The sequence below is a fragment of the Narcine bancroftii genome, chromosome 2, assembly GCF_036971445.1.
Source record: "Narcine bancroftii isolate sNarBan1 chromosome 2, sNarBan1.hap1, whole genome shotgun sequence".
NCBI lineage: Eukaryota > Metazoa > Chordata > Chondrichthyes > Torpediniformes > Narcinidae > Narcine > Narcine bancroftii.
Genome location: NC_091470.1, coordinates 281,283,169 through 281,309,522, shown reverse-complemented (window position 1 = coordinate 281,309,522; position 26,354 = coordinate 281,283,169). Strand labels below are relative to the sequence as shown.

At 38.5% G+C, this 26,354-nt stretch overlaps 1 protein-coding gene across 2 annotated transcripts in view; it reads right to left on the bottom strand.

Annotated features, from left to right (window-relative positions):
- znf704 (zinc finger protein 704) overlaps positions 1 to 26,354 on the bottom strand; it is a 154,395-nt gene that overhangs the window by 38,286 nt on the left and 89,755 nt on the right. For both annotated transcript variants that reach the window (XM_069921142.1, XM_069921143.1), the window contains exon 3: positions 1,570 to 1,679. In XM_069921142.1, coding sequence (XP_069777243.1) covers positions 1,570 to 1,679 — 110 coding nt within the window. The remainder of the gene's footprint in view (positions 1 to 1,569; positions 1,680 to 26,354) is intronic.

Here is a 26,354-nt window from a genome sequence, read left to right as displayed (position 1 = left end):
GGGACTGCGTTGTACATAGCCTTGTCAATCAGCTGGGAGCCAGTTTCCTCTCAACAGGTTCCTGAGAACAGATAGACAGAATGGTAGAAATGCAGATGGAGGTATTATGTAAGCAGGTTTACATGTGCTCATATATCCCTTAAGAGAAAATAAGTTTGTCGACTTGATAACATGCTCATATATCCCTTAAGAGAAAATAAGTTTGTCGACTTGATAACATGTAAATGATACATGGTCCAACCACTGTATGTATGTATTGTATAAGCTGGCCTACTCCCTGAACCTGCAATTCCTTCCTCCCAGAAATCCCTATAAAGGCTGTTACACCCCAAACTCCTCCCTCAGTACCTGACTTGGAAATGGCCAGCAACATGTGAGGTGTGTTAATGTCTTAAGGCGATCAAAGCCTATTAATCACAACTCTGTCTAATGTGGTTGATTGATAGCACTACATGATGGAAATGAGACCTTTCCTGCTCTCCAGAGTCCACGATAAGTGCAGCAAAATTAAATATGTCCCACGTGTATCTAATGATAAAATATTACACAATTATAGAGAAAGAACTTGAATTTATATAAAGCAACATTCATAAATTTAAAGAAACACACAAAGTGCTGATGCTGGAATCTTGAGCAGACGAAAAACTGCTGGATGGTCAAATAGTCTCCATGGGTAGAAATGGTCAGTCAACGCTTCAGGTTGGGACCCTTCATGAAGTTGAGTTCAGGCCAGGAGTGCTGACTGACCATTTCTACCCATTGATGCTGTCTGATCTGCTAAGTTCCTTGAGTGATTCTTTGTCTAGTTATAAATTTAGTATCAAATGACAATTCCGTGGTGCATTTTCTTGGCAGTGACCTGATTTTGCACAGTGCCACATTACACAATACAATGGCTCTCTCATATTCTGTTGGAATCTATGAAAAAGTGAAAACATCTGAATAGTTACAGGATTTTACTCGAATTCATCAGTTTAAGATTATTTTCTTCACTACCATTTGCTTCATCTGACTTAATGTTCAATTCATATGCTCAGATTTACCTTCACTCAGTGTACAAATATCATTACTTGCTTTTTGAAAGTTAATTTATTGATTCTTTATTAATCCAGCCATTTCCCATTGCTACATGCAGAGTCTTGCTCAGGGCAAATGCGGTTTCTTACACGCTGTAAAGTGCTTTGGGAAAATCTGAGTTAGTGTAGTGAATGTCATTATATAAATTCAAGTTCCTTCTCACTAATTGCTCAGATACTTTGGTGAAAGTTGGTCATCAATATGCCACATTTTCCTTTCATTAAATTTAATCACTGGAAAATTGAAAGTTCTGCAAGCCCTTGACATTCATGCCGAATTCTACAATCCACAGAGACATCATGTGAGGCACCACACACGAAGCACAGCCCACAAAAGTAACCCATAACCCCTCGAAGTATCATGTACAAGACAAAAACTCTTACTACAAAATTAAGATAGAGGTCATAAACTCAATTTGGCTTAACTAAAGTGGGCCTTTTATAAACAATCCTTCATCAAACAAATTAATAACATGTAGCTTTAGTAACTTACCTGCAACACGGACTGCCGAGGGAGGGCTGCGGACTAGTGGGCTGGTGGACAAGCTAGTCAGAACCATTGCTGCTGTAACTTTGTCCATCTCCCCTTCTTCAGATAAATTTCTGCTTAAACAAAAAGACAGACTGAATCAGCAACTGCTGATGCCTGTATAAAAAGAGCCAGACTACAGAGAGAGACCGTAAACAGCAACAAAGGCTTTTAAAACAAGCAGTGGTTCGAATTATTGTCTATATAGAATCATTCAAGTGCTGAACATACACAGCATATGCTAGGCCAAATCATCCTGAAAAAAAATTGCCCTGTTAGTTACACACGCCATTATTAATGCACATATCAGGCAGGAAATTCAGACATTGCCTGGCCATGTCCATTACAGGCACCAACCTTCCATCTGTTAGACATCTACGTGAGCCAATGGCTCGAGAAGGCTAACAACATCATAAAGGACCCCATTACCCTGGCTATACCTTCTTCTCGCTGCTACCTTCAGGTAGGATATAAAGAAGCCTGAAGTTTGGCACCCCTCAGTACAAGGACAGTTTATTTTAAACCAACTGCATGAAACTTTCCCTGATTGTGACACCATTCCATTCCACACAACTGCCTGTAGATTGACACAAACCAAGTTTTTGCACATCAATTATTTATCCTTTTATATTTATTATCTTGTGGCACATTGTGTTAATTGAATTCATTTGTATTGCTTGTTAGTGAGTTTTATGTACCTGTGTAGCTGCAGCAAGCAAGAATTTCAGTGCCTCTGTACATTGTACACACACGCATATATATCTATGTGTGTGTGTGTGTGTGTGTGTGTGTGTGTGTGTGTGTGTGTGTGTGTGTGTGTGTGTGTGTGTGTGTGTGGATCATATATATAAAAATATATCTAAATATTGATATTTATCTATCAATATCTATTATATATATATATATATAAAAATATATAGAGAGAGAGAGAGAGAGAGAGAGAGAGAAAATATGACAATAAACTCTCGATCACTTTCTCTCATTATTTTTAAGAATTTCCTAGATAAGGTCGTTAATTGCCTTTTAAACACTGCAACATTTTGTTCATACCTTGACGAAGGGCTGAAGCCCACAACATTGGTTATGTATCTTTATCTTTGCATTTTGCCTGTCCCGCATCGGACTTGTCAGCCACAAACGAGCCTGCAGTTGACGTGGACATTACCCCTCCATTAATCTTCGTCCGCGAAGCCAAGCCAAAGAAAGAAATAAAGTAACCTATTTGACCCGGTGAGTTTCTCTAGCTTTGTGTTTTTACTGCAATCATGGTATCTGCAGATTTGTGCTTTATTCCAACCATGGCTAGAGGCAGCAGATCCTCTTGAATTTGCACTCCTCTTGATACCTCAAGGCCTTTGGATTATCTGCAAAGAACATCAGGATTATGATGGAATATTCCCCACTTGTCTTGATATGTACAGCTGGATCAACACTCAGGAAGTTCTTAACCTTTCTGTTGATTGGCACAGCATCCATCAGCTGAAACATTCAGTGTCTTCACCACCACTAACCAGTAGCGCCATGTTATGTCATCCTCTTTACTTGCTGAGGCCATTCCAAAAAAAAAACAACTCCATCATAAAGGAGACCCAGTCCACAGGTCCATGGGAAGACCATCACCTGCAAGCTCCTTTTCAATTTACACATCATCCTGATGCGTTGATTCCTTTATGGCACTGGAATTCCTGACCATGCAACAGTGTAGGGCCATTATCATTAGAAGAACAGTACTGGTTCAAGAACGTAGATCACCACCACTTTCACATGCAAAGTTAATAATGAGTAATACATGTGGGCCATGGAATCAATTAATAAATAAATTAACACACTTGTGATGCCAACCAGATGGCAGTAACATCAACCTTTCCGGTTCCATTAGGCCACTCCCTTTCCTCCAACTCTCTAACCCCTCCCTCATCACTTCTCAGCTTTTATCTCATGCCTTCCCACCCATATCCACTGACCTCTTGCCTGTGACCCTGAACTCCTCCCCATGCTCCTTCCCCCACCATTTTATTCAGGCACCTGACTGCATTTTGCTCATACTTTGTCATAGGGCACCAGCCAGAACAGACAGATATCCTGCCTTAATCTTTCCTCCACCTCTTGGACACCTCATCCTGGCCAGATGCCCGCTCCAGATCTATATATTTTAACTGCTGCCAAGACATCAACCATCTCAACTTCACAAGTCCTCTAATTTATTTTATGCTCACCTCCTTGGAGTGCACTGCCCTCACTCTCTCCACAACAATCCCAACCTCAATATCAAACTCGCAGACAAGGGTGGTGCTGTCGTGGTCTGGTGCACTGACCCTTACCTTGCTGAAGTCAGACAATAGCTCTCAGACACTTCATCTTTCTTTCCCCTTCAACAGGACCCCACCAAAGATCATCAAGCCACCATCCCACCTACAATCTTTAACCTCATTACTTCCCCTTCCTTTGTCCTTCAAACTTAGCGAGGCATAGTTGGTGTAGTGCTTAGCACCTCACCTTTATGTCGCCAGCAATTGGGAATAGGTTTCGAATCCCATGCTGTCTGTAAGAAGTTTGTATGTTCTCCCCATGTCTGGCTGGGTTTTCCCTGGAGGCTCAGATTTCCTCACACCGTTCAAAACGTACTGGAGATTTAGGTAAATTGGGTGGCACAGACTCATGAGTCAAAATAGCCTGTATGTCTACATTTTTAAAAAAATGTAAAGTTTGTATCTCAATCCCACACTGCCTCTTTGACCTCCAACCCAAGATCCACAGACCCATTTGTCCCATTAGTGAAGGCCACTCGGCCCTTCGATCGACTCAGAGTCGACTTCAAAGGACAACTGCCTTCCACGAATAAGAACGTCTATTTCCTCTCGGTCATAGACGGATACTCATGTTTTCACTTCACCATCCCTTGCCCTGACACCTTCACCGCCTCCATTATCAAGGCACTGGCGCAGATCTTTACCATGTTCGGATACCTGGCGTTCATCCACAGCAACAGGGGGTCCAGTTTCACGAGTGAGGAGCTGCACCAGTACCTGGCAGTGCGAGACATCGCAGCTAGTCGCACGACTAGATATAACCCCGGGGCAACGGGCAGGTGGAGCATGAAAACAGGGTAATCTGGAAGACAGACCTCCTGGCCCTGAGGTCAAAAGGCTGATCCATTAACTATTGGCGAGGCACTCCACACCATACGGTCACTCTTGTGCATGGCTACCAATCAGACCCCTCACAAACGGCACTTCTCCTTTCCTAGGAAATCAATGACTTGTGTCTCCCTCCCTGCGTGGCTGATGTCTTGGACCAGTACTCCTCCGCAAACACGAGGACCCACAAATCCGACCCCCTGGTCGAGCAGGTGCACCTCCTCCATTCAAACCAAAATTACGCCTACGTCAGGTACTCCAATGGACGTGAGGACACCATCTCGACCAGGGACCTGGCACCAGCAGGGGCCCAGCCCTCTCACCCTGGGCACCCCTGGCCCATCCAGGATCCCCCAGGAGCCTACACCCTCTCTCTGCCTCTCCAGAGGGCACCACTCCCCGCAGAACTGCCCAACACCTACACCCCTTCTCTGCCAGACACCACCCTGGACCCAGCCGACCCTCAGGCAACCCTGCACCTATCGACCATTGATCAGAGCCTGTCCTGCAACGATCCCAGATACACAGACGACTGCTGCACCACCTGTACTTGTAGATACTACCTGGTACCAAGGACACCTCCTCTCCCCCACCCCCCCCACCCAAGGTCTCATTTTAAGAAGGGGTTGAATGTGGTGATACAACCACTACACTGGCCACACACCTACCAGCCTACTGCAGGGGGAAACCACTGTACCTGCAGGTAGGCAACCCGGGAGGCTGGCCCCACCTGCCCGCAGTCAATCACTGGCCCGTATAAAGACTCGATCTGGCCCCTTCAGGGACATTCAGACATGTGGAACCAGCAAAGATATTGAGACTGGTGTGTACAAGTTTAAGCTAATTAAAGCCTGTTGTACAGTGTGTGGACTTTGCGTCAAAATTATTTGCACAGCAGTGCTTACACTCACTCCACCACCACCTTTCTCTGGTTGACAGAACTTGTTCTCGCCCTCAATAACTTCTCCTTTGACTCATCCCATTTTCTCCAAATCAAAGAGGCAGCCATGGGTACTTGCATGAGCCCCAGTAATGCCAGCCTTTCTGTTGGCTACGTGGAGCAATCTATGCCACAACCCTACACAGGCAATCCTCTTCCTCCACTATTTTGACAACTACATTGGCACACCCATGATGTGCTTGTCAACTTTATTGTCAACTTTATCCACTTTGCTGTTAACTTTCAAATTCACCTGGCCCAACCTCAAATTCACCTTGTTCGTACCAGGTCACACTCTCCCCTTTCTCAATCTCTCTGTCTCCAGGCACCTGTCTGCTTTTCTGCTAATACATTGATAAAGGGCGCAGGCTCAAATCATTTGTTAGTTATTTTTATTTTTGCTACACAAAAAAAGCTGCGTGACTTGCTGAGTTTCTCCAGCATTTTTGTATAAAGTACAATGACACCGTCTGCATATTTTCTTGTTCAATTCTGTTTATTGAACTTCATTGTACAATGAAAGTACAATGACACCGTCTGCATATTTTCTTGTTCAATTCTGTTTATTGAACTTCATTGTGACTTTGGTGTTGCATCCATAGAGATGTAAACTGTGATGTGTAACGGGAGAATGTTCAATAATGGGCGACACAGTTAACGTAGCTGTAAGCTCAACTCTGATACAGTGCCAGCAATCAGGACTAAGGTTTGAATCCCTCACTGACTGTAAGGAGTTTGTACATTCTCTCTGTGTCTGTGCGGGTTTCCTCCGGGTGCTCCAGATTCCTCCCACCGCTCAAAATGTACAGGGGTTGTAAATCAATTAGGTGTATTAGGGCAGCATGGGCTCGTGGACTGAAAGGGCCTGTAACTGTGCTGTATGTCTACATTTTTTAAAAAAGGTTTTGTTGTTCAAAATAACACGTAGATTTGTTGTACTATACTTTTGTTGATTTGATCTTGATTGATAAGAAGAGCTTTTACAAGAATTTCACCTCGGTAATATGAGGCAATGTGACACCATGGGGGCTTAAATAAGTTGGGTGTGTACAGGGCCGGCTTTAAGCCAATTGAACTAACTGCTTCCAATTGGGGTCCATGCCTAAGGAGGGGTGGGGGGGGGGCGGCCCACACTATGGTAATATCTACTTTAGTCTTGTCAAATACACATAACACATTGCAACACAGACCTGACACCACATTGCAGGTTTTATAGAGAACAGCAAAAATTTTAATTTTCTTCTAAATTCTTAAAAAGTCAGTAGTGCTGGTTTATATTTTGAAATTTTTTTACTGTACAGTAGAAGTCCAAAATAATGACCTCCAAAATACTGGATAGCCCAAGATAACAATTTTTTTTAAATTCTGTCGAAATTTAGATTTAGCGCCACTGATACTGTTCATTTACATTTTGAACTTTTTTCTAAACAAAAAATAAAATTAATATTTTTACTAAATCGTTTTATAATCACTAAAACAAGTGGTTTTGTAAGTATTTACTTTTCAAAAGTAATTTTGTTTGTTTACGTGTATGCAATTTTATATTAAAATGCGTTTAGATCCATTTGGTCCATTAACTCACATGCATTTTTTAAGTGCACATTTTGATTGCTTTCCATTCTACCACAGAGATATAAAGTCTATAATAAACTTTATTTATCTCTCTAAGATTTTACAGACCTTGCCCGCGGACCTAGGGCCTCGGAAAAAAATATTTCAAATTGAGCCCCGCAGCTCCTAAGGCTGGCCCTGCTAAAAGCAGTGAAGATAGGAGGAATGGACATTATAGCACTCATTGCTGATCATTACAGAGTGTGTGGTAATTAGCAAAACTGTACTTTGTGGGCAAGACATAACTTGGCAGTATTCTACTTAGGTCTTTCTACTTAGGTCAGGACTACCCTGAAAAAAAACTTGGATGGATTTAGTTCCAGAGTGCATGACTTCAATACTACAGCCTGGATGTTGTCTGATACCACATGTTTGCAGTATCTACAGCTGTCAGCTAATTTGATTAAGATTTGGCTGAGGTCGACTTCTGCGCTGACTGGGATTTTCAGAGGAAACCGAAATGGATCGTCAACTCGGCATTCTGGATGAAACCTTGTCTTTGACGTTCATGTGATATGAACTTCCTGCTATAGTTATGAACAGACAGGAAATTTACCATAATGCACGGATCACCATTAAAGTACAGTACTTGATTCATGCTGTTTGCAAATCCAGGAGTTACCAGGTGTAATCAAATGAAGTTTAACCAAGAATCACGCTGAACATTTCATGAATGGTAAAAGTGAAGTATAACAATCAAAGTAAATTCAGAAACTCCAAACTAGAAATGACTAAGCATGAAATGAGCTATTGGGAGGTGAAGAATTAGAGTAGCAAATGCAATTGAATCACTGAAAATCTTAGCAATTTTGTCTTTTCCTACTTTAGAACAGGGAGAAGATTTTTTAAAAAATAATCCACTGGCTATAAAAATACTTTGGAACATTCTGTTATTGTGACAGGCACTATATACATGCAATGTTTTTCTTCTTTGGTTCATATCTTTAAAATCACCTGCAAAAGTAATGTTAGAAATCTGTACACATTCTTAATGAAATATATTGTAAAAATGTCCTTGCATAGACTTACTGTTGGGTCAGGAACATCATTCACTTAGAACTTTGTGGTCTAAGTCCCCAAAGTGGCTGTGTGTGCCAACAGACAGAGGGTTGCACTTTAGCAACATGAACACAAAAATGAGTCTTCAGCCATCCATCCTTGGGATTGTTTGTTACCCTACCCAAGCACTGTCAGTTTTATGTAGATCACAACATTCTTGGATGCATTCAAAACTGCTTCCAATGGTAGTATGGTTCAGAGCCATTGCCAGGACATTCAATTTATTCTTCTTTCTGAGAAAATATAAGACCATCCCATAATCTTCAGCTTCCTAATGGTGCAATTATTTTGGACGCAGCCCGCCCCACAAATTTCAGCCCTCCCCCCCCACAACATCCTGAACTTTGGAATTCCTCATCTGCCAGCTTTTTTTTACCCTTTCTCCAGTGCTTCCAAACAAGAAAACAAAGAATACTTCAGCTTTATCCCCCAGTGCCAACAAGCTACAGTGCCTTGCACTTGAAGATTCTGACTTCCTTAAACCTACAATGGATAGAATCATGAAAATGAATTTTCAGAATATGTATAAAGATTAATATTATCACAGGATATCTGTTGACAAATTTCCTTGTGGTCAGGGAAAAATAATACTGACTGTTCATCACCCATAAAGAAATGTCATAAACAAAGCATATTAGTATTATTAGTATATTGTACACACTGCAATACCTGTTATATAATTACAGGACACGTTAGGAAAAATGCTTTATTGTTTATAATTTCAATGGAGCCGATTAAACTATTTCTAAAGTTTCAATAAAGTATAACAGCTACAAATATTGTGTGACAAAAACCTCTCATTCTCTTTCAATCAGTGCTCGAGAAGTCTACTGCTGGATCAGAGATATACTTACCAACAAAAATGATGATAGATGGCTGTCTGAACAGTAATCTAATCATACCACTCTGCTGGTCATTAACTATGAAAGAAAGGCAATTCTCTGGCAAAGCAGACAGATGTGATCATTATCAGAATCATAAAATTGAGTTATGAATTAAATTCTAGCCAAACAATTTTTCATTCAATCCAAATTCCCCCTTTTAGGTGTGAATTTCATAAAATGGATGAACACATGAAGTAAATGAAGATCTTGGTGAGGTAGTGGGAAACATTTTGCCCATAGAATGCTTTGATGACTCAGAACTCACAGTGTGTGTCGGTTACAATGGATTTCCAGGGGTAGCTGCAAGCTGGTAATCCGGAGCAGTTAATTCATCATACCATAAGACAAAGTTAGAAATTTGGCCCATTGAGTCTGCTCTGCCATTTGAATCATGGCTGATGTATTTTGGTCCTCAACTCCATTCTCCAGACTCTCCCTGTGACCTTTGACATACTTACTAATCAAGGACCTATCAATCTCCTCTTTAAATATAATTGCACCATTAGGAAGCTGAAGATTATGGGATGGTCTTATATTTTCTCAGAAAGAAGAATAAATTGAATGTCCTGGCAATGGCTTGACATCCACAAGTCAGGTGGCGGTCCTCTCGGTGGGGGAGCATTTCAGTGAGAGTGACCACAACTCCCTGAGCTTTAGCATAGCTATGGATAAGGATAATAGCAGAGAGAATGGGAAAGTGTTTAATTGGGTAAGGGCTAATTATGAGGGGATAAGGCAGAAACTAGAGAGAGTAAATTGGAGGAATTTTAGGGACCATTTGTGCTGGGTTCAGGTTTGTCCCACTGGGACAGGGAAAAGATGGTAAGAAAAGGGAACCAGGGTTGCCAAAACAGTTAAGGCCGCTGGTTAAGAGGATGAAGGAAGCATACATTAGATTTAGGAAGCAGGAAACAGGAATGGTTCATGAGAATTAGATGGTAGCCAGGAAGGAACTTAGGAGCTCAAAGAGGGCATGAGAAGGTCTCAAGTAGGATTAAGGAGGGCCTCAAAGTATTATATGCTTATGTGAAGAACAGAAGGATGATGAGAATGAAGTCTAAACAAATGACTCAAGGATTTTTGGATGTGACAACTAAAATATCTAATATGTCTGAAGATATATCTAATATGTCTGAAGATATATCTACACTTAAGAGAGATGTCAGTAAATGTATTAAATCAGTGGATACAGTGCAAGAATTTTTTTAATTGAAACAGCTTTTTCTGAATGGCAGTTAAAGAAGGAACAGGTTTCATGGATTATTAATGCTGTAAAAAAGAATTCAACAGTTACCTGTAAACCTCAGGAAATTAATGACCAGTTTTATTCATTTTATAAAAAATTATATACTTCTGAGGGGAAACAGGACAGTGGTTCTATTGATTCTTATTTATCTAAGTTAACGTTATCAGCATTAGAAGAGGAGGATGTTATGGATTTGGAAGCTCCATTTACAGAATTAGAGATTAAGGCGGCTATGTTGGAAATGCCCAATGGGAAGTCACCAGATGATGATGGGTTTTCAGTGGAATTTTATAAAACTTTTTCTGAAGATTTATCTTTGGTGTTTGGGGAGGTATTACAACAATTGACTGAACAGTATGAGTTACCAGAATTTTGCTCTTGTGCTTTAATTACTGTAATCCCGAAAAGTTGAAAGTGTCTTTGTATAGACCTATTTCTTTATTGAATGTTGATTATAAAATAATAGCAAAAGTGTTAGCAATTCGACTTGCTAAGTATTTACCTAAATTGATACATGTTGATCAAACAGGTTTTATTAAAAATAGAAATGTTTCAGATAATATTCTTCAATTGATTAGTTTGGTCAATGCGGTAAAAGCCTTTGATAGGGTCGAATGGGATTTTTTTATTTAAAGTTTTGGAGAAGTTTAAATTTGGCCATTTTTTTTATTGGTTGGATTAAAGGTGCTAGGGTGGTGACAAATGGTTAAGTTTCATCATCTTTTAAATTGGCGTGTTCAACTCGACAAGGTTGTCCATTATCATCAGCTCTGTTTGCATTGGCTATTGAACCGTTAGCTCAAACAATAAGGCAGAATGAACAGATAAGAGGGATGAGAGTTATGGATGAAGAGTCTAAGATTAATTTGTTTGTAGATGATGTTTTGATATATTTAACAAACCCAGAACAATCATTGCCACATTTATGGGAATGTTTATTACAATATGAAACATTATCTGGATATAAAGTTAACTGGGAAAAGAGTGAAATTTTACCAGTCGGAGAGGGAGATTATTCAGAGTATAAAAATATTATAAAATTGAAATGGTCTGATAAAATTAAATATTTAGGAATAATTGTAAATACTGAGTATCAATCTTTATACAAGTTAAATTATGTTCCATTATTAAAAAAGATTAAAGCAGATTTAATTAAGTGGAAAGATCTTCTGTTAACTTTAATTGGTTGAGTTAATTGTATTAAGATGAATATTTTTCCTCATATTCAATATTTATTTCAATCAATACCATGTTCTCTTTCAAAGAGTTTCTTTTAGGATTTAAATAAAGTTACAAGAGAATTCTTACGGAAAGGTAAATTACCACGGGTAGCATTAAATAAACTTACTTGGAAGTATGTGCTAGGTGGGCTTCAATTACCTAATTTTCAAAATTATTATGAAGCAGCCCAGTTGAAATTTATTAGTAGATTGATGGATTTGGACTAGCCCCTGAGTTAGGCTAAACTTGAGATTGCCTGTATTTCTGAAGTTGAGGTGTATCCATTTATATTTCGATAGAATGTAAATTTGTTGAGGGAATATGCCAATATTAAAACATTTATTAAAATTATGGATTAAAAAAATAAGATTTTAGGATCAAAAGATAAATTGTCAATTTTAACTCCATTATATAATAATCAGCTTATTTCTTTTTGAATGTTTAATAGTCATTTAAAGAGTTGGGATTCTAAGGGTATAAAAACATTACAGGATTGTTTTGTATAAGGACAGTTTCTTTCTTTCAATCAATTGAAAGAGCGTTTTGATATTGCTGAAAATTCTTTATTTGTTTATTATCAACTTCAATCTTTGGTGAAAAATATGTATGGGAGAGAGATGATTTTACCTGTATTGACGGAATTCGAGTCTTTGATTTCTTCTATACCAAAATGGGGTATATTTCTGTTATGTACCAAGTATTATAAGACACTATGAATAAGTTGGAATGGGAGAAATCTAAGCTTAAATGGGAAAATGATTTAGCTTTTGTTTTTCCTGAAGATTACTGGGAAGATATGTGTCATGACAGTGTTACTAAATTGACGAATGTGCGGTATGGAATAGTTAATTATAATTTTCTACATCAGTTGTATTTAACACCAGAGAAATTGAAAAAATATGGTTTTAGTAATTCGGATTCTTGTTTTAGATGTGGTGTATGTACTGGAACTTTTTTTTACATGCTGTTTAGTCTTGTGTGCATGTACAACCATTCTGGGATGAAATTAAGTTAATTTTGGAAAAATTATATAATTTTAAGTTACCATTAGATCCATCTATTTTTTTAATGGGTTATATGATATCTTTAAGGGGATTAGGGTTGGATAAATTTCAAATTGCATTTATATATTTAGCATTGTCTGTAGCTTGAAAATGTGTAGCAAGTAAATGGAAAGATAATATAGCGATTAATATAATGCGATGGCATAATGAATTGAAAGCTTGTATTGTTATGGAAAAAATTACATATAATCTACATGACAACTATTCTTTTTTTGTTAAAGTGGTTACCATATTTGGAATATTTGCATTGAGATATATTTTGATTTATTATATACTTTTAGTTTCTGTTTATATATTTTTAGCTCTCCTTAAGAGAGTTGGCTGATGGGGTGGGAGTTGGGGGGGGGGGGTAGGGTTGGGGACTTTATTTAGTTATTTTTAATATATACTCATAACATTTTCTTTATGGAATATGTTTTGTATTACTATTAATGATTCTTCAAATAAATAAAGTTTAAAAAAAAAATACAAATCCACCGATAACAGATTTTTGATATGGAATTCACTTAAAGTTTATCTGAAAGGGAAATTTATTTTATACAAAAAATCTTAAAAGATAACATAATGCAGAATTGGATGGTTTGGAGAAAGATAACAGAACTAGAGAAAGAATATCAGAGGACAGGTTTACAAGAAAAATATAGACTCTTAGAGAATAAAAAAACTGTGATATAACAAAATAACATAAAATGGAAAAAAAATTAAAAACTAAGCAAAAATACTATGAATTAGGAGAACAATTACATAAGTTCTTGTCCTGGCAAGTGAAGTCAGAGGAGTCATCATGGATGATAAATGCAATTAAATCAGAAGCCTATATTTTAATGTACAACCAAAAAGAGATTAATGATATTTTTAGACAATACTATGCAAAACTATATAAATCAGAATTATTAGGAGATGTTAATGAAATGGATGAGCTTCTTAGAGGTGAGAGAACAGACAGAGCTAGATACTCCTTTCATAAGAGAAGAAATTGAGGAGGCTCTGAAGATTCTGCAGGCTAATAAGTCTCTGGGGAAGGATGGGTTCCCGCCCGAGTTCTATAGACAATTTAAGCATCTATTGATGCCTCTTATAATGGAAGTGCTAGACCAGGCTCTTTTTTAACAGCTATTATTGGTGTTGCTGAAAAAAAACTAGGGACCCATTAAAAACCTCATCATATAGAACTATCTCGCTCTTGAATGCTGATTATAAGATATTGGCGAAAGTGTTAGCTAATAGATTGGGACAATATTTATCTAAATTGATACATACAGATCAGGTAGGATCTGTATGTATTAAGACACTCTTCAAATAGTCTGGGTAGGCTTTTCGATATAATATCTATGGCTAAATCAAAATTGAATTCCAGTCTTACTGTCTTCCTCGACACAGAAAAGGCATTCAACTGTCTCTTATTTAAAATGTTGGAGAAATTTGGAATAGGTATAACATTTATAAATTGGATAAAGCTCTTTATCACAAGCCAAAGTTATAACTAATAGTCAAATGAGTAGATTGAGTACACAGGGATGACCCCAGTCCCCAACGTTTTTCATCCTCGTGATTGAACCGCTGTCGGAGATTTTAAGGAGAAATTCAGATATTAAAGGCCTCAATGATGGAGAAGAAGTTCGTAAAATCAGCCTATTTGCTGATGATGTGCTATTATATTTTTCTGATCTGGCTGAGTCTCTGGAGAAATTCCAAACAACACTAGAAAAATATGGAAGAGTTTTCAGGTTATAAAATTAATATGGGCAAAAGTGAGATAATGTCATTGACAAATTTTGATTATGAAGGAGGTCAAAGAGAAAATCGATTTAAATGGAAAGTAGATGGAATTAAATACTTAGGAATCATGATTGATAATAATCTACAAAATTTGGCTGGAGAATACACCCAAATTTATAACAAAAATGAACTATGCTCTCCAGAGTAAAAGTGCAAAACCAGATTTACAGAAGTCCAGAGAGAGATGGGAGTTGGACTTAAGTATTGTAATATCAGAAAGATGTTGGTCTGACTGGTGTTTGGTGCAAGATATGGACTAGTCCAGTATAGCTCCCTATATATCTTACGCCACAGAACCTACATTGGTCAAAATTTGAAATATTGGAGATGTGTTTAAGATGTGGGATGAAACAGGAACATCCTTATATGCTACATGTTGTGTGTGAAGCTGATGCCTTTTTGGCAGAATATTGTAGAAATATTAACAAGGGTAACAGGAGTGGCCTTTGATGAGAATCTGGAGCTTTATCTTATGGGTAATTTTATTGAAATAAGAAAAAAGTTAACTAAATTCCAAGCCAAACTAAATTTTGTCAAAGTAGCCTTAGCGGTTGCTAAGATGTATATTGCAATTACTTGGAAGTCTGACTCTCCCTTACTCATAGTACGATGGACTGCAGAGATGAATAGCTGTATACCAATGGAGAAAATTACATACAATCTAAAAAACAAGAATGACACATTTGTCAAGATATGGCAGCCATATCTGGACCATATAGAGACCCAATTATAATAATGATAATAACAGATGCTGTTACAATATAAACAGATTTTTTTATGAATAGTATAAATATGAGCTCTGTTGGTGTGTGAATTTATATTTTGTGGGGGGGAAGGGATTTTTCTTTGTTTTTTTTGTATGAAAAAGTTTAATATATATTGTGATATTGATTTTACTATGTATATTTCTAAAAATGAAAAATAAAACATTTAAAAAAGACTCAGACAGGCAGATAGATGAAAGAAAAATAGAGGGTTACGAGATAGGTGTGTGCCTTCTTCATGATTGCACCAACGTATGGTTCCAGGACAGACCTTCATTGATGTTGACACAGAGGAATTCAAAGTTCTTTACCTTCTCCACTGATGATCCTCAGTGAGGACTGGTTAGCTTTCTCCTGGTTTGGTCTGGATTTGTTTGAGACTTTCTGAGATTTCCTGCTTTTTCCTTTTCTGCTTATTCCTTGAAGAAGGGCTCAGGCCTGAAATGTCAGCAATATATCAAACGTCTCCTATAGATGATGAATAGACCAGCTGAGTTCCTCAAGCATTTTGAAATGTTTGCCCTTCCTGAAGTCCACAATCAATTCCTTAGTTTTGCTAATGTTGAGTGCAAGGTTGTTGTTGTGATACCACTCAATTAGCTGATCTATCTAACTCCTGTTCGCATCCTCATTGCCGTCTGTTAATCTGCTGACAACCGTGACATCATCATCAAATTTGTAGATGTCATTTGAATTGTGCCTGGCCACATAGTCATGGGTGTAGAGCGAATAGAGCAGTGGGCTAAGCACGCATTCTTGAGGTGCTCCTGTGTTGATTGTCAGTGAGGAGGAGACATTGCATGTTTTATTCCCCTTATTTAGCATTAAATTTGTTCTTGGGGGTAGAGGATTTGTTAGATTGATTTGTGGAAATGAAAGGATGATGATATGAAAATAAGTTACAAAAAATGAAACATATGATTCTGAGGTAATGACAGGATAATACTAAGGATGTTTCTGTTCTATGGGGAATCAACAACAAAGGGACATAGTTTCAATGTAAGAAGTAAGCCAGTTAACACAGTGGTCATGAAGGTTTAGAATTACCTACCCCAGAGGACAATAGAGATAAAGTCAATTAATATATTCAAGGTGAAGGGGCATATTTTTTGGCCCTATAGAAACTGAAGTAATGGAAAAATGAGAGGAAAGTAAATTGAGGCCAAGGTTAGACAAAATGCTGGAGAAGCTCAGCAGGTCTTCTCCAGCATTTTGTGTTTTTACTTCAACCATGGTGTCTACAGATTTTCATGATTTACTTCTTGAGGCCAAGGTTAGGTCAGCCATGATCTCAGTGAATGTGGATCAGACCAGAGGGGCCATTTTGTATGTTTAATATATTCCTAGTCAGCATTCACCATGTTCCAGGTTTGCAGGGGGTTGATGCACTTTCAAGAAAAAACTCAACAAGACACCCACAGTTACAATTCCCTACCTGTACTCAGTTGACCAAATGGCAATTAAACAAAAAAAAATCTATTACACTTATCCCCAATGTTATCCCTAATTTGCCTATGGAATTGAAAAAGAGGTCAATATAAGAATGGATACTAATTTTTACTGCAGTTTATTAAACTGAATACCCAGGCATTTCCTTCAATTGGTACTTTAGCGTAAAGAGAAATCACAAAATTCAGCAAAATTTCATGTTACGTGGCAATTGAGAGGTCATCAGCCTGAAATGTTAATTCCATTTCTTTCTCCACAGATGTTGCCTCACCTGTTGAGAATTTACAGCATTTTCTTTTGGATTATTACTTCCAAATTATTGTCATTCTGATGTTAGTGCAGTTGTGTGAGTATCACCAAGCTAAATTAACTCCTAAATTTAACAATATTTGTTGGTGCACTTAATCACATGCCTGACATCAAACTCAAGTAGCTATAACAAAATTTTGATAATAATTGAAATATTATTTTTGTTCTTTTGTGGACAATGAAAATGCTATATACTGTAAAAGGGAAATATATGTGCTTTCCATGCTCTTGCTTCACTTTTTCAGCTTTTGAAGATTTTTATCCTGTTAACTGAAACTACCTGGATTTCAGGTGCTGAATGATAAGACAATGTACAGGAGCTGATATTGTTTTGGTTATAGGATGTGTGCATTACTGACAACACCAGTATTTATTGACCATCCCTAAATGTTCAAAATGGTTGGTGAGTAAGAGCAGCGCGTGCGCGCACACACGCACACGCACACGCACACACACACACACACACACACACGCTTGTATTTCACTGCCAACCAGTACACTCTTGGGCCCAATTACTGATTTAACTTTTCGTTATCCAATAATTAATTCTCGATGGATGTCATAGGAAGTGAAATCCCATCTCTGGATAATTAATCCCTGTTTTTGAATGACAAATCCTATATTTTAATCACCATTGTTGCCTGACCTGTAGAAAATCCAAATGTCTTTTTTTTTAAATTGAGAACAGCATAAAAATAACCAAAACATATTGGCTTTTTAAAAATACATTTTCTTAAATTGGGAGAAAATATCTTGCAGACTGTGACAATGCTTTACTTTGCGCTAATATCTGAATGTTTCTCTTCATGTATTTATCTTGGTGTTTCCTCCAATGCAAGTGAAGGAATGTGGCACGTCTCTACTAAAGTTACAAATTCAAGTAACTACTTGTTCTACTTCTTCAAGTAGGAGCCATCTGTACATCTTTTTGTAGCTGTGTTGATATTTGGAAGTTGTTAGTTGGCTTTTTTGCATACAGAAGCATTCTTTTCAGTAAATCTATGCTTAACTATCCTATTTGCATGTTTAATTCTTCATGACTGTCAGCCTTCAACTTGTTCACAAGGAAAGAAAAATCACAGCAACTGGGCTGCGGATAGGGCTTTTGGTGGACAGAAACAAAAGGCTGGCTCCAAGGCAGCTGGAGAACTTCACCCAACTTAGTTTCACTCCATCACTGTCAGTTTCCTGGTATGGTATAAGCATCTCTGTGAACATAAGCTCAGCTTCAGGGAGAGGCACTGTACCGGTCAGTTTAGACACACATTTGAATTAATAAGTAGTCTTAACGAGAAGACGTTCCATTCTACTTGTGAATGTGACAGAAAAAAATAGGGATGACCACATTTTTAGATGCATGGATGAAAATTTCAATAAATTGTTTTGTTGCTGTTTTTTTTCTCTTGAAGAATTTCTTCCTGAATGATTATATACTCACTGTATTAAAAAAATCAGTTTTCATTTTTAAGCTCATTGTTTTGCCTGAACTCACCCGTCTGGTTTAATGTGACCTACTTTGATTAATCTCACTTTGACACAGTTCCATGTGTTGAATTGGATTTATAATCCTTCATACTTATTTTTATCATGTACATCTTACTTGTAACATTTCTCTAAAATTAACTTGGGTTTCTTTAAAATATTATTTGATTTTCTTTGTTTCTGTGACCCCAAGTTCAAGGGTAGAATCATGGCTGAGGAAGTTTTTGAAGAGTTTCAAAAGTTTTTGAAGAATTTTTGAGCATGGACCGCCTCTCTGTCCTTAAGATTTGTTTTATTCATTTGAGGTATTATGTCCTTTGCAGACTGAGCCAGCATTCAAATTGCCCTTGAAAAGAAGCTTGTGAGATGCCATCATGAACCTCTGCAGTCTTTGAGATGTGGATATACCCAGAGAGATGGGGTTGGGGTGGGGGGGGGGTGCTGGGCAGGGGATGGGGGTGGATTATCCAGGACTTTGATCCAGCAATGATGAAGGAAGGCAATATATTTCTAATTCAGGATGGTGTGTGACTGCCAAGAGGTAGCCTTCAACTGGTAGAGATCATGGGTTTAGAAGATGCTGTCTCAGGAGTCTTGCAGTGCATTGTGTAGGTGGTGAAAACTGCTGCTATTGTGTGTCAGTGGTGGAGTGAGTGAAGAGTTAAAAAATGAGGTGCCTATCAACCAGGATGCTATATCCTGTGTGGTGTCAAGTGCTTGAGCGATGTTGAAGCTACACTCATCCAGGAAAGTGGGGACTATTCCATTATACTCCCAACTCAAACTTGCTGCTGGATAGTATATGTGGATTTAGGAGGTGAGTTATTCACCAAAGGATTCCAAACCTCTAACCTGCTCTTGAGCTACACTGTTTATATGGATACTCCGGTTCAGCTTTTGGTCAATAATCTCCCTGGAATGTGATGAGGAAGATTCTGTGATGGTATAGCCATTGAATTTCATGTACATATCAAATTTACACTGAGTTGTAGCAACTTGCATTCTTTCTTTTCACCATCAGGTCTTTAGATCACATTTGCTGCTAGACCTCGTGGAGCTGTTTCTTTTCCCTTGAGGCATGGTGGATCTTCAAATTCAAAATTTGCATTTACAATGCAGAAACAGACTTCTCCCACCACTGAGTCCATAACATCACACACCTAATCCCATCCTGAACCTTTTCATTCTTCCCACATTCTCATCAGCTCTCCCTCGATTCTACTGGTCACCTACATACTGGGGCCAATTGACTGTGCCCACTTAACCTACCAACCCACCCTTCTTTGTGATGCGGTAGAAAACCTGGAGGAGACCCACATGGACACAGAGGGAATGTGCAATCCACACAGACAACAACAGAGATCAGAAATAAACCCAGATTGTGGAGATGAGACACATTAACTATGCCGCCAAAATGAGCTCTTGGATTTCTTGGTCATTCTCATCTTGTATATTATGGTAGAGAAGCCAGAAGTGTCTTCACAGGCACAATTTATATTAGTCTTCAGGCTAATCTAGAAGATTTTCGACACAATGTGGCTTCCAGTGCTTGGGACTTATCGAGTTGTCTGGGAGACGCTGAAAGAAAAGATTGGTAATTGAAGTTGCACTCTGCCAAGATTCAGAAACTCAACAGGCATAATGTCTGCCTTGAAGCCATGTTTCCCAGTTTATGTATGGCCTTGAACATCAGGGGAGGCTGTAAACCTGCCACTCTTGAGTGAGAAGGTTGGGATTTGGAACATCATACCCTTACAGACAGCACCAAATGCTACAGAGCTGATTATCATTCTGCTGTCATACTCTGGCATTTAATGGCCTGTGTGAGATATGACGGACAGTGAATTATCAGCTCAGAAAACACAGCTACAGTAAACCTCCTTGCAGAAAACAAAGTGGAAAAGAAATGCTATGTTCCCTTATCTTTTTTATTTTAGGTTTCTTTGGGATTTTCTTAAGTTCCCTTAAGGGCTTTTTGGTTCTTTGTATTTGTTTAATTTATATAGGATTAGGATATGGGAGAGAGGGGAGAGCGGTAGGGGATAAAATAGACTGTATATTATATACTACTGTTGAAAGAGATTGTGTTATTTGTTCGGATTTGTATGAGTCTTTGAAAATCAAAATTAAAATATTCAAAAACTTATGCCATAGTCCAGCAACGATTCCGCCCATCTAGAGACAAAATAGGCACATCAACACTGAGGGAAGTAGAGGGAGGTGCATTAATTAATTTGCATTGTCTTTTATTACTTCCAACAGATCATTTCCAATTAGCTTCCACTAGAATGGGACAAATCCACAGGGCATAATAGGATACTGTTCCATGTATATCAGACAACCAGAATCATGATCACTGCAGTTCCAGTCAGAGTGGCAGCAAATGGTTGGCATTTGTGCTTGCTTAGGCTTCACTTGTTTACTGAAGCAGCCGAGGGAATGGATCCTGCAAAACCAAGATCCTCCACCAACTTTCTTCCTCTATGGTCTTCTTCCCATATCTTAGGAGTCACTTCTTAAGAAAGGCAGGCTGATGATCTTTAAATCACTTTCAGTGTGCAAGCACAGCCATTGGTCAGCTGACTTCAAAACCAGCACAAAACGCATCATTGACTGGGCAGCAGTGACTCTTGCCCACCTAGTCTCTGAGACATGGACAATCTACAGCAGGTACTTCAGAGCCTCAGTGAAATAAATACAATTAGTTCTGGCAAAATTTAGAAAGCATCCACTCATCAGAATTATAACATTATATGTCTCTTGGAAAAGTACTGATGTTGCAAAACTACTGACGATCATGTGCACAATCTCTAAATGTACAGACTTTGGCTGCTTTCTTGTGTTTTACCACTTCTAGTTTTGCACTTAGATTAATTTAACAGTACTTCTAGAAAAGCCCATTTCAATCATTCATTTTCAATTTAATTTAGAGATGCAGCATATTTGGCTCTTCCAGCCCACAAGCCCATGCTGCCCAAATACTGCCTTCCAACCATGTACATCTTTGGAATGTGGGAGAAAACTGGAGCACCCAGAGGAAACGCACGCAGACACGGGAGAATGTAAAACTCCTCACAGATGTGGTGAATGAAACCCAGGTTTACTGGTGCTGAAATAGAATGGAACTAACTTCTACACTAACTGTGCCTACCAGAACATTAACCATGCTGCCCATTAGCTCAATGACACTGTTGATGAAAAAAAGATTAGGCTTAACCCTTCCCAAAGGCAGTGAAGTAGAGATCTTGCTCATTGGGCAGGGACATCACCAACACTGTCTATGCAAAATCCTCAAAATCCATTGGAAGGATAAATGAACCAGCATTAGTGTCCTTGAGACGCCAACATCCCCAGCATTGAGGCCCTAATTACCCTCAGTCAGCTCTTATGAACCAACCTCGATAGCGGACTCAGGGGTTGGCGGAGGTTGGGTATGATATCGGACACTCTGGAAAATTTCTACATTGGTTTGGTGGAAAGTATGCTGACTGGCTGCATCATGGTCTGATATGGGGACACCAATACCCCTGAGCATAAAGCCCTCCAAAAGGTAATGGACACAGCCCAGGACCTCACAGGCAAACCCCCTTCCCACCATCGAGAACATCTACAAGGAACACTGCCGTTGGAGAGAGGCAGCAATCATCAGGGATCCACACCACCACCACATGCTCTGTTCTCACTGCGACCATCAGGAAAGAGGTCTAGGTGCCACAAGATTCGCACCACCAGGTTCAGGAATAGCTACTACCCTCCAACATCAGACTCTTCAACAACAAAATCAATCAGGGATTCATTTAAGGACTCTTACTTATGCACTTTATGGTTTGTTGATTTTTTTTCTCCTGTCTGTATGGCACAGTCAGTTGTTTCATTTGTTTACACGTGTACTATGTACAGCTTTTCTTTTTGCACTACAGTAAGTAGTAATTCTGCCTGGCCCACAGGAAAAGGAATCTCAAGGTGGTGTCATGTATGTACTTCGACAATAAATCTGATTCCTAGCTTCCTATACAATAGAGTACAGAATATACGCATAAGAAACTATTCAAAGGGCAAAGCCTTGCGAAAATTTCAACATCCACCAGCTTGTAGGAATCCCAACCATGATAATTCAAGGAGCAGAAAGAAGATTTGGGACAATAGTGAAAACCTTGAGCCCATTCACTGGGAATACCCAGGCACCTACCATAAGTAAAACGAGCAGCACTCTAATTCCAAACTGTCCAGCCATAAAGTGCCTCTCGACTTATGAATGCAGTTCCACATTGGCCTCATTTTCAACCTCAGAATCCACATGACTAAATTGAAAGAAAGTCAGTTTCCAAAACTGAGACACTGTGAAAGAGCATTGTAAGGTGCAACTCTGTGATTACATCCACAAGAGGTCCTCCCAGTAAAATCAAAGCCCTAAATTCACATGTTCAAATTAGATTTCATATTAGTGCAACTTAATAAAAGACTAGGAAATAGGGATAGAAGAAAATATTGGTACTGGCAAAAGTTTGAATGTATTTAAAATACAAAATTATGCTAAATAGCAGTGTTATAGGAGTATTAACTCATGAGTAGGTAGGGCAGCATCCTTCCATTTAAGTAAAATCTCACACCTTGCCAAAAGAGAGACTCTGAATCAGAGATAAAGAAAAATAATTCCCTCCTGTTTTGCCGAAGAAGGCCACCAAAGGATTCAGTATTAAATCTATATTGAACATTTTTGAAAGGAAAACCTCTTTCCAGTATTTTTCTAGACAAGGACAAGTCCTGAACATATGAATTAATGATGCTTCTCCGCTTTTACACCTGTCACACCAGGGAGTCACATTGGAATAAAAGTGGGACAATTTAGCCTTAGATAAATGTGCTCTATGTAGCACTTTGAATTGTAATAGTCAATGTCGAGCACATAACGAAAAGCTATTAACCAACTTAAAAATTGTGTCCCAATCCACATCCGATATGGTCAAATTTAAATACTGTGCCCAAGTATTTTTGATTTTAACTAACAAAATCTGATTTAAACAACAATTTCTCATAAATAATAGATATTAAACCTTTATGAGAAGGCATTAATCTAAAAAACTCAAAAAAAATTGATTCAGACTCTCTTGGGAAATTAGAAACTTGTGTTTAAAGAAAATCCAAGATTTGCAAGTATCTAAAGAATTGAGATTTGGGCAGGTTAAATTTAGCAGTAATCTGTTCAAATGATGCAAAATATCCATCAATGAACAGATTCTACTCATGATCAGTGGTTGTGTAACATCATGTCCTATTTGAACATGGAAAAGATTCATTATTCAATTAATAATTCAGGTAGAGGATTCCAGAAGTTATGGGGGTCATTTATGACTCAATATCTTATTTTATAATTTTATTCAAATGTAATTAATTTGTTTGGCTTGTATCTTTTCATCCTTCATTACTAATTTTTTTTAACCTTCATTTTTCTTTTAATATTAGTCATATGTAGCATCTAGCAACATGGTTAGGTAATACATTATTAGAGGTTTTTTTTCCTAAGAAAGGTATATACTATTCAGAATATGAATTATGAATATGATTTACAATTTAAGTATGTTAGTGATATATAGAATATCTTATTTAGTTTATGTAACTGTCTATACTATCTTATTGAATTGTACACTTTTTTGTTTGTATGTTCTTTATCAAAATCTATAAAAATACTTTTAAAAGGAGTATGGTGTTGAATATTGTACATGAATGTGTTTTTAAATGGAAATACCGCATGGTAACAGGTCCTAGCAGCCCACAAGTCCCTGCCACCCAATGACACCCATGTAACCAATTAACCTACTAACCCCATTTGTCTTCGGAAAATAGGAGAAAACCAGAGCACCCGGAAGAAACCCAAGCAGTCAGAAGGAGAACATACAAAGTTGTTACAGGCAGCAGCAGGTTCGAACCCGAGTCGCTGACAATGTAATAGAACTGCATTAACTGCTATGCTAAATGTGCCGCTCTAACTATTCAAATTAGTGCTCATTTGTGCTTCATTCACTTCTTGTTTACACTGCTACCAAATCAGTAATACTATTTCCATTGGTGCCTGAATTTCTATCAATGCAATTTCAAGGCACGAACTTGTGGGCTGAAATGGCCCTATTACTGTGCTGTACGTCTAAAGTTTAACTCATCAACACTGTAGATAGAAATATACTTAAAACTAACAAATTCCTGAAGGAGGTGAAGCAGAGATTTGTTAATTAAGAGCGATGGGGTGGGGGGTGCTGGGCAGGGGATGGGGGTGGGGGGGGGAGGCAGTCAAACACATGAGCTAGAGCTATGCAAAACATGTCAAAATGTTCTGCCAAAATACGAGAATGGGAAGGTTTTCACTAACAGCTCCTGGGCCAACCTTCAGCAAAAGTATTTTCATTGACTCTTTGGTCATGGGTGATATCAGTGAGACCACGTGTTGAAAACCGTCATTAAAGACCAAAGACTGTGATGGTGTCACCTCTTTGAACTCCGATCATGAAGCTCTCATACAGCACCTGATAGGTAGGGGGATGGCAGGTGCAAATAAATACTAGACACCAAAGCAAAGGTGCCACGAGCAGGTACATTTCTTCAATACACCCTGTGGCATTTTCCAAACCTAGTATCTTTACTTATCCACAGCCAACTCCTGAGCAGATGTTCTTTAAAATTCAAATGATGTGGAAGAAAAAGAAAGGTTTCCAAACAAGTATGCTCAGGAGGGTTCCCCATCATCAGAGAAGATGTAGGCAAGAATCTCAGCAGCGGCTGGGTGTCATGGAAATGTAGGGTTGAGTATCGTCTGGACCCAGAAGCATGGAAAGTAAAACTAGGCAATGTTCACAAGATGACAACAAAGTAAGTTAGCTATGCACTGCAGCTGTGCAACATCTCTGCCTGCCATCCTAATCAAGTAGGTAAGGGCCCACAAAAACCACCATCACAGCCTTCTGTGCATTCCAGCACAAGTTTTCTACTGACCATCAATCTGTGGTTGCTATCACCACGTGGAATAGTCACCCCACAAAACAGGTACATTGCCACCTCTTTTCTCTTTACAAACAGAATGGAGCACAGTGTGAAGTTGAGAGACAAACATCAGCAATCCCTCCCATTTTAGAGTTCTCAGTCAAGAGGAAAAGCAAGAGAAGGCCATGCAGAATCTTGAGAACACGTGAAAATCACTAAAGAAGAAAATTCTGATAATACTCAATAGGTTATGCAGCATCAGTGGAAAACAAAATAGTCAACATTTTGAGTCTACAAACCCGAATTCTGACAAAATGCAGATTATTTCTCTTTCCATAGATCCTGCCTGACTTGCTGAGTCTTTCCAGCATTTTTTATTTTTAATGATGAGAGAATGCCTTGTTCTGGATTGATACCATCTTCTTTATACATTCCCCAAACCCCATCTCCACCCAGATCCAACTAGTCCAATTGTTTATTATCACATGTACCATGATACCTTGAAAATATCCAGCCAAGTCAACTTGTACTTAATAATGTAAAAGCATAATACAAAAATGCAGGTTGTAGCATTACAGTAAGTCAAAGGGTGCTGGGTATAGTGTTACAAGACAAAATGCAGGGTGTAAAGAAGAGTACAATGAAAATAGTGTAAGGTCATCATAGTTTACCAATGTGAGGTCCATCTAAGAGCCTGAAAATAGGAAAAGAAACTGTCCTTGAATCTAGAAGTTAGTGTTTTCTGCCTGATGGAATGGGAGTAGAGAGTGTGACCAGGGCTGGACGGGTTACTGATCAAGTTGGCAGCTTTCTCGAGTCAATGGGAAGGGTA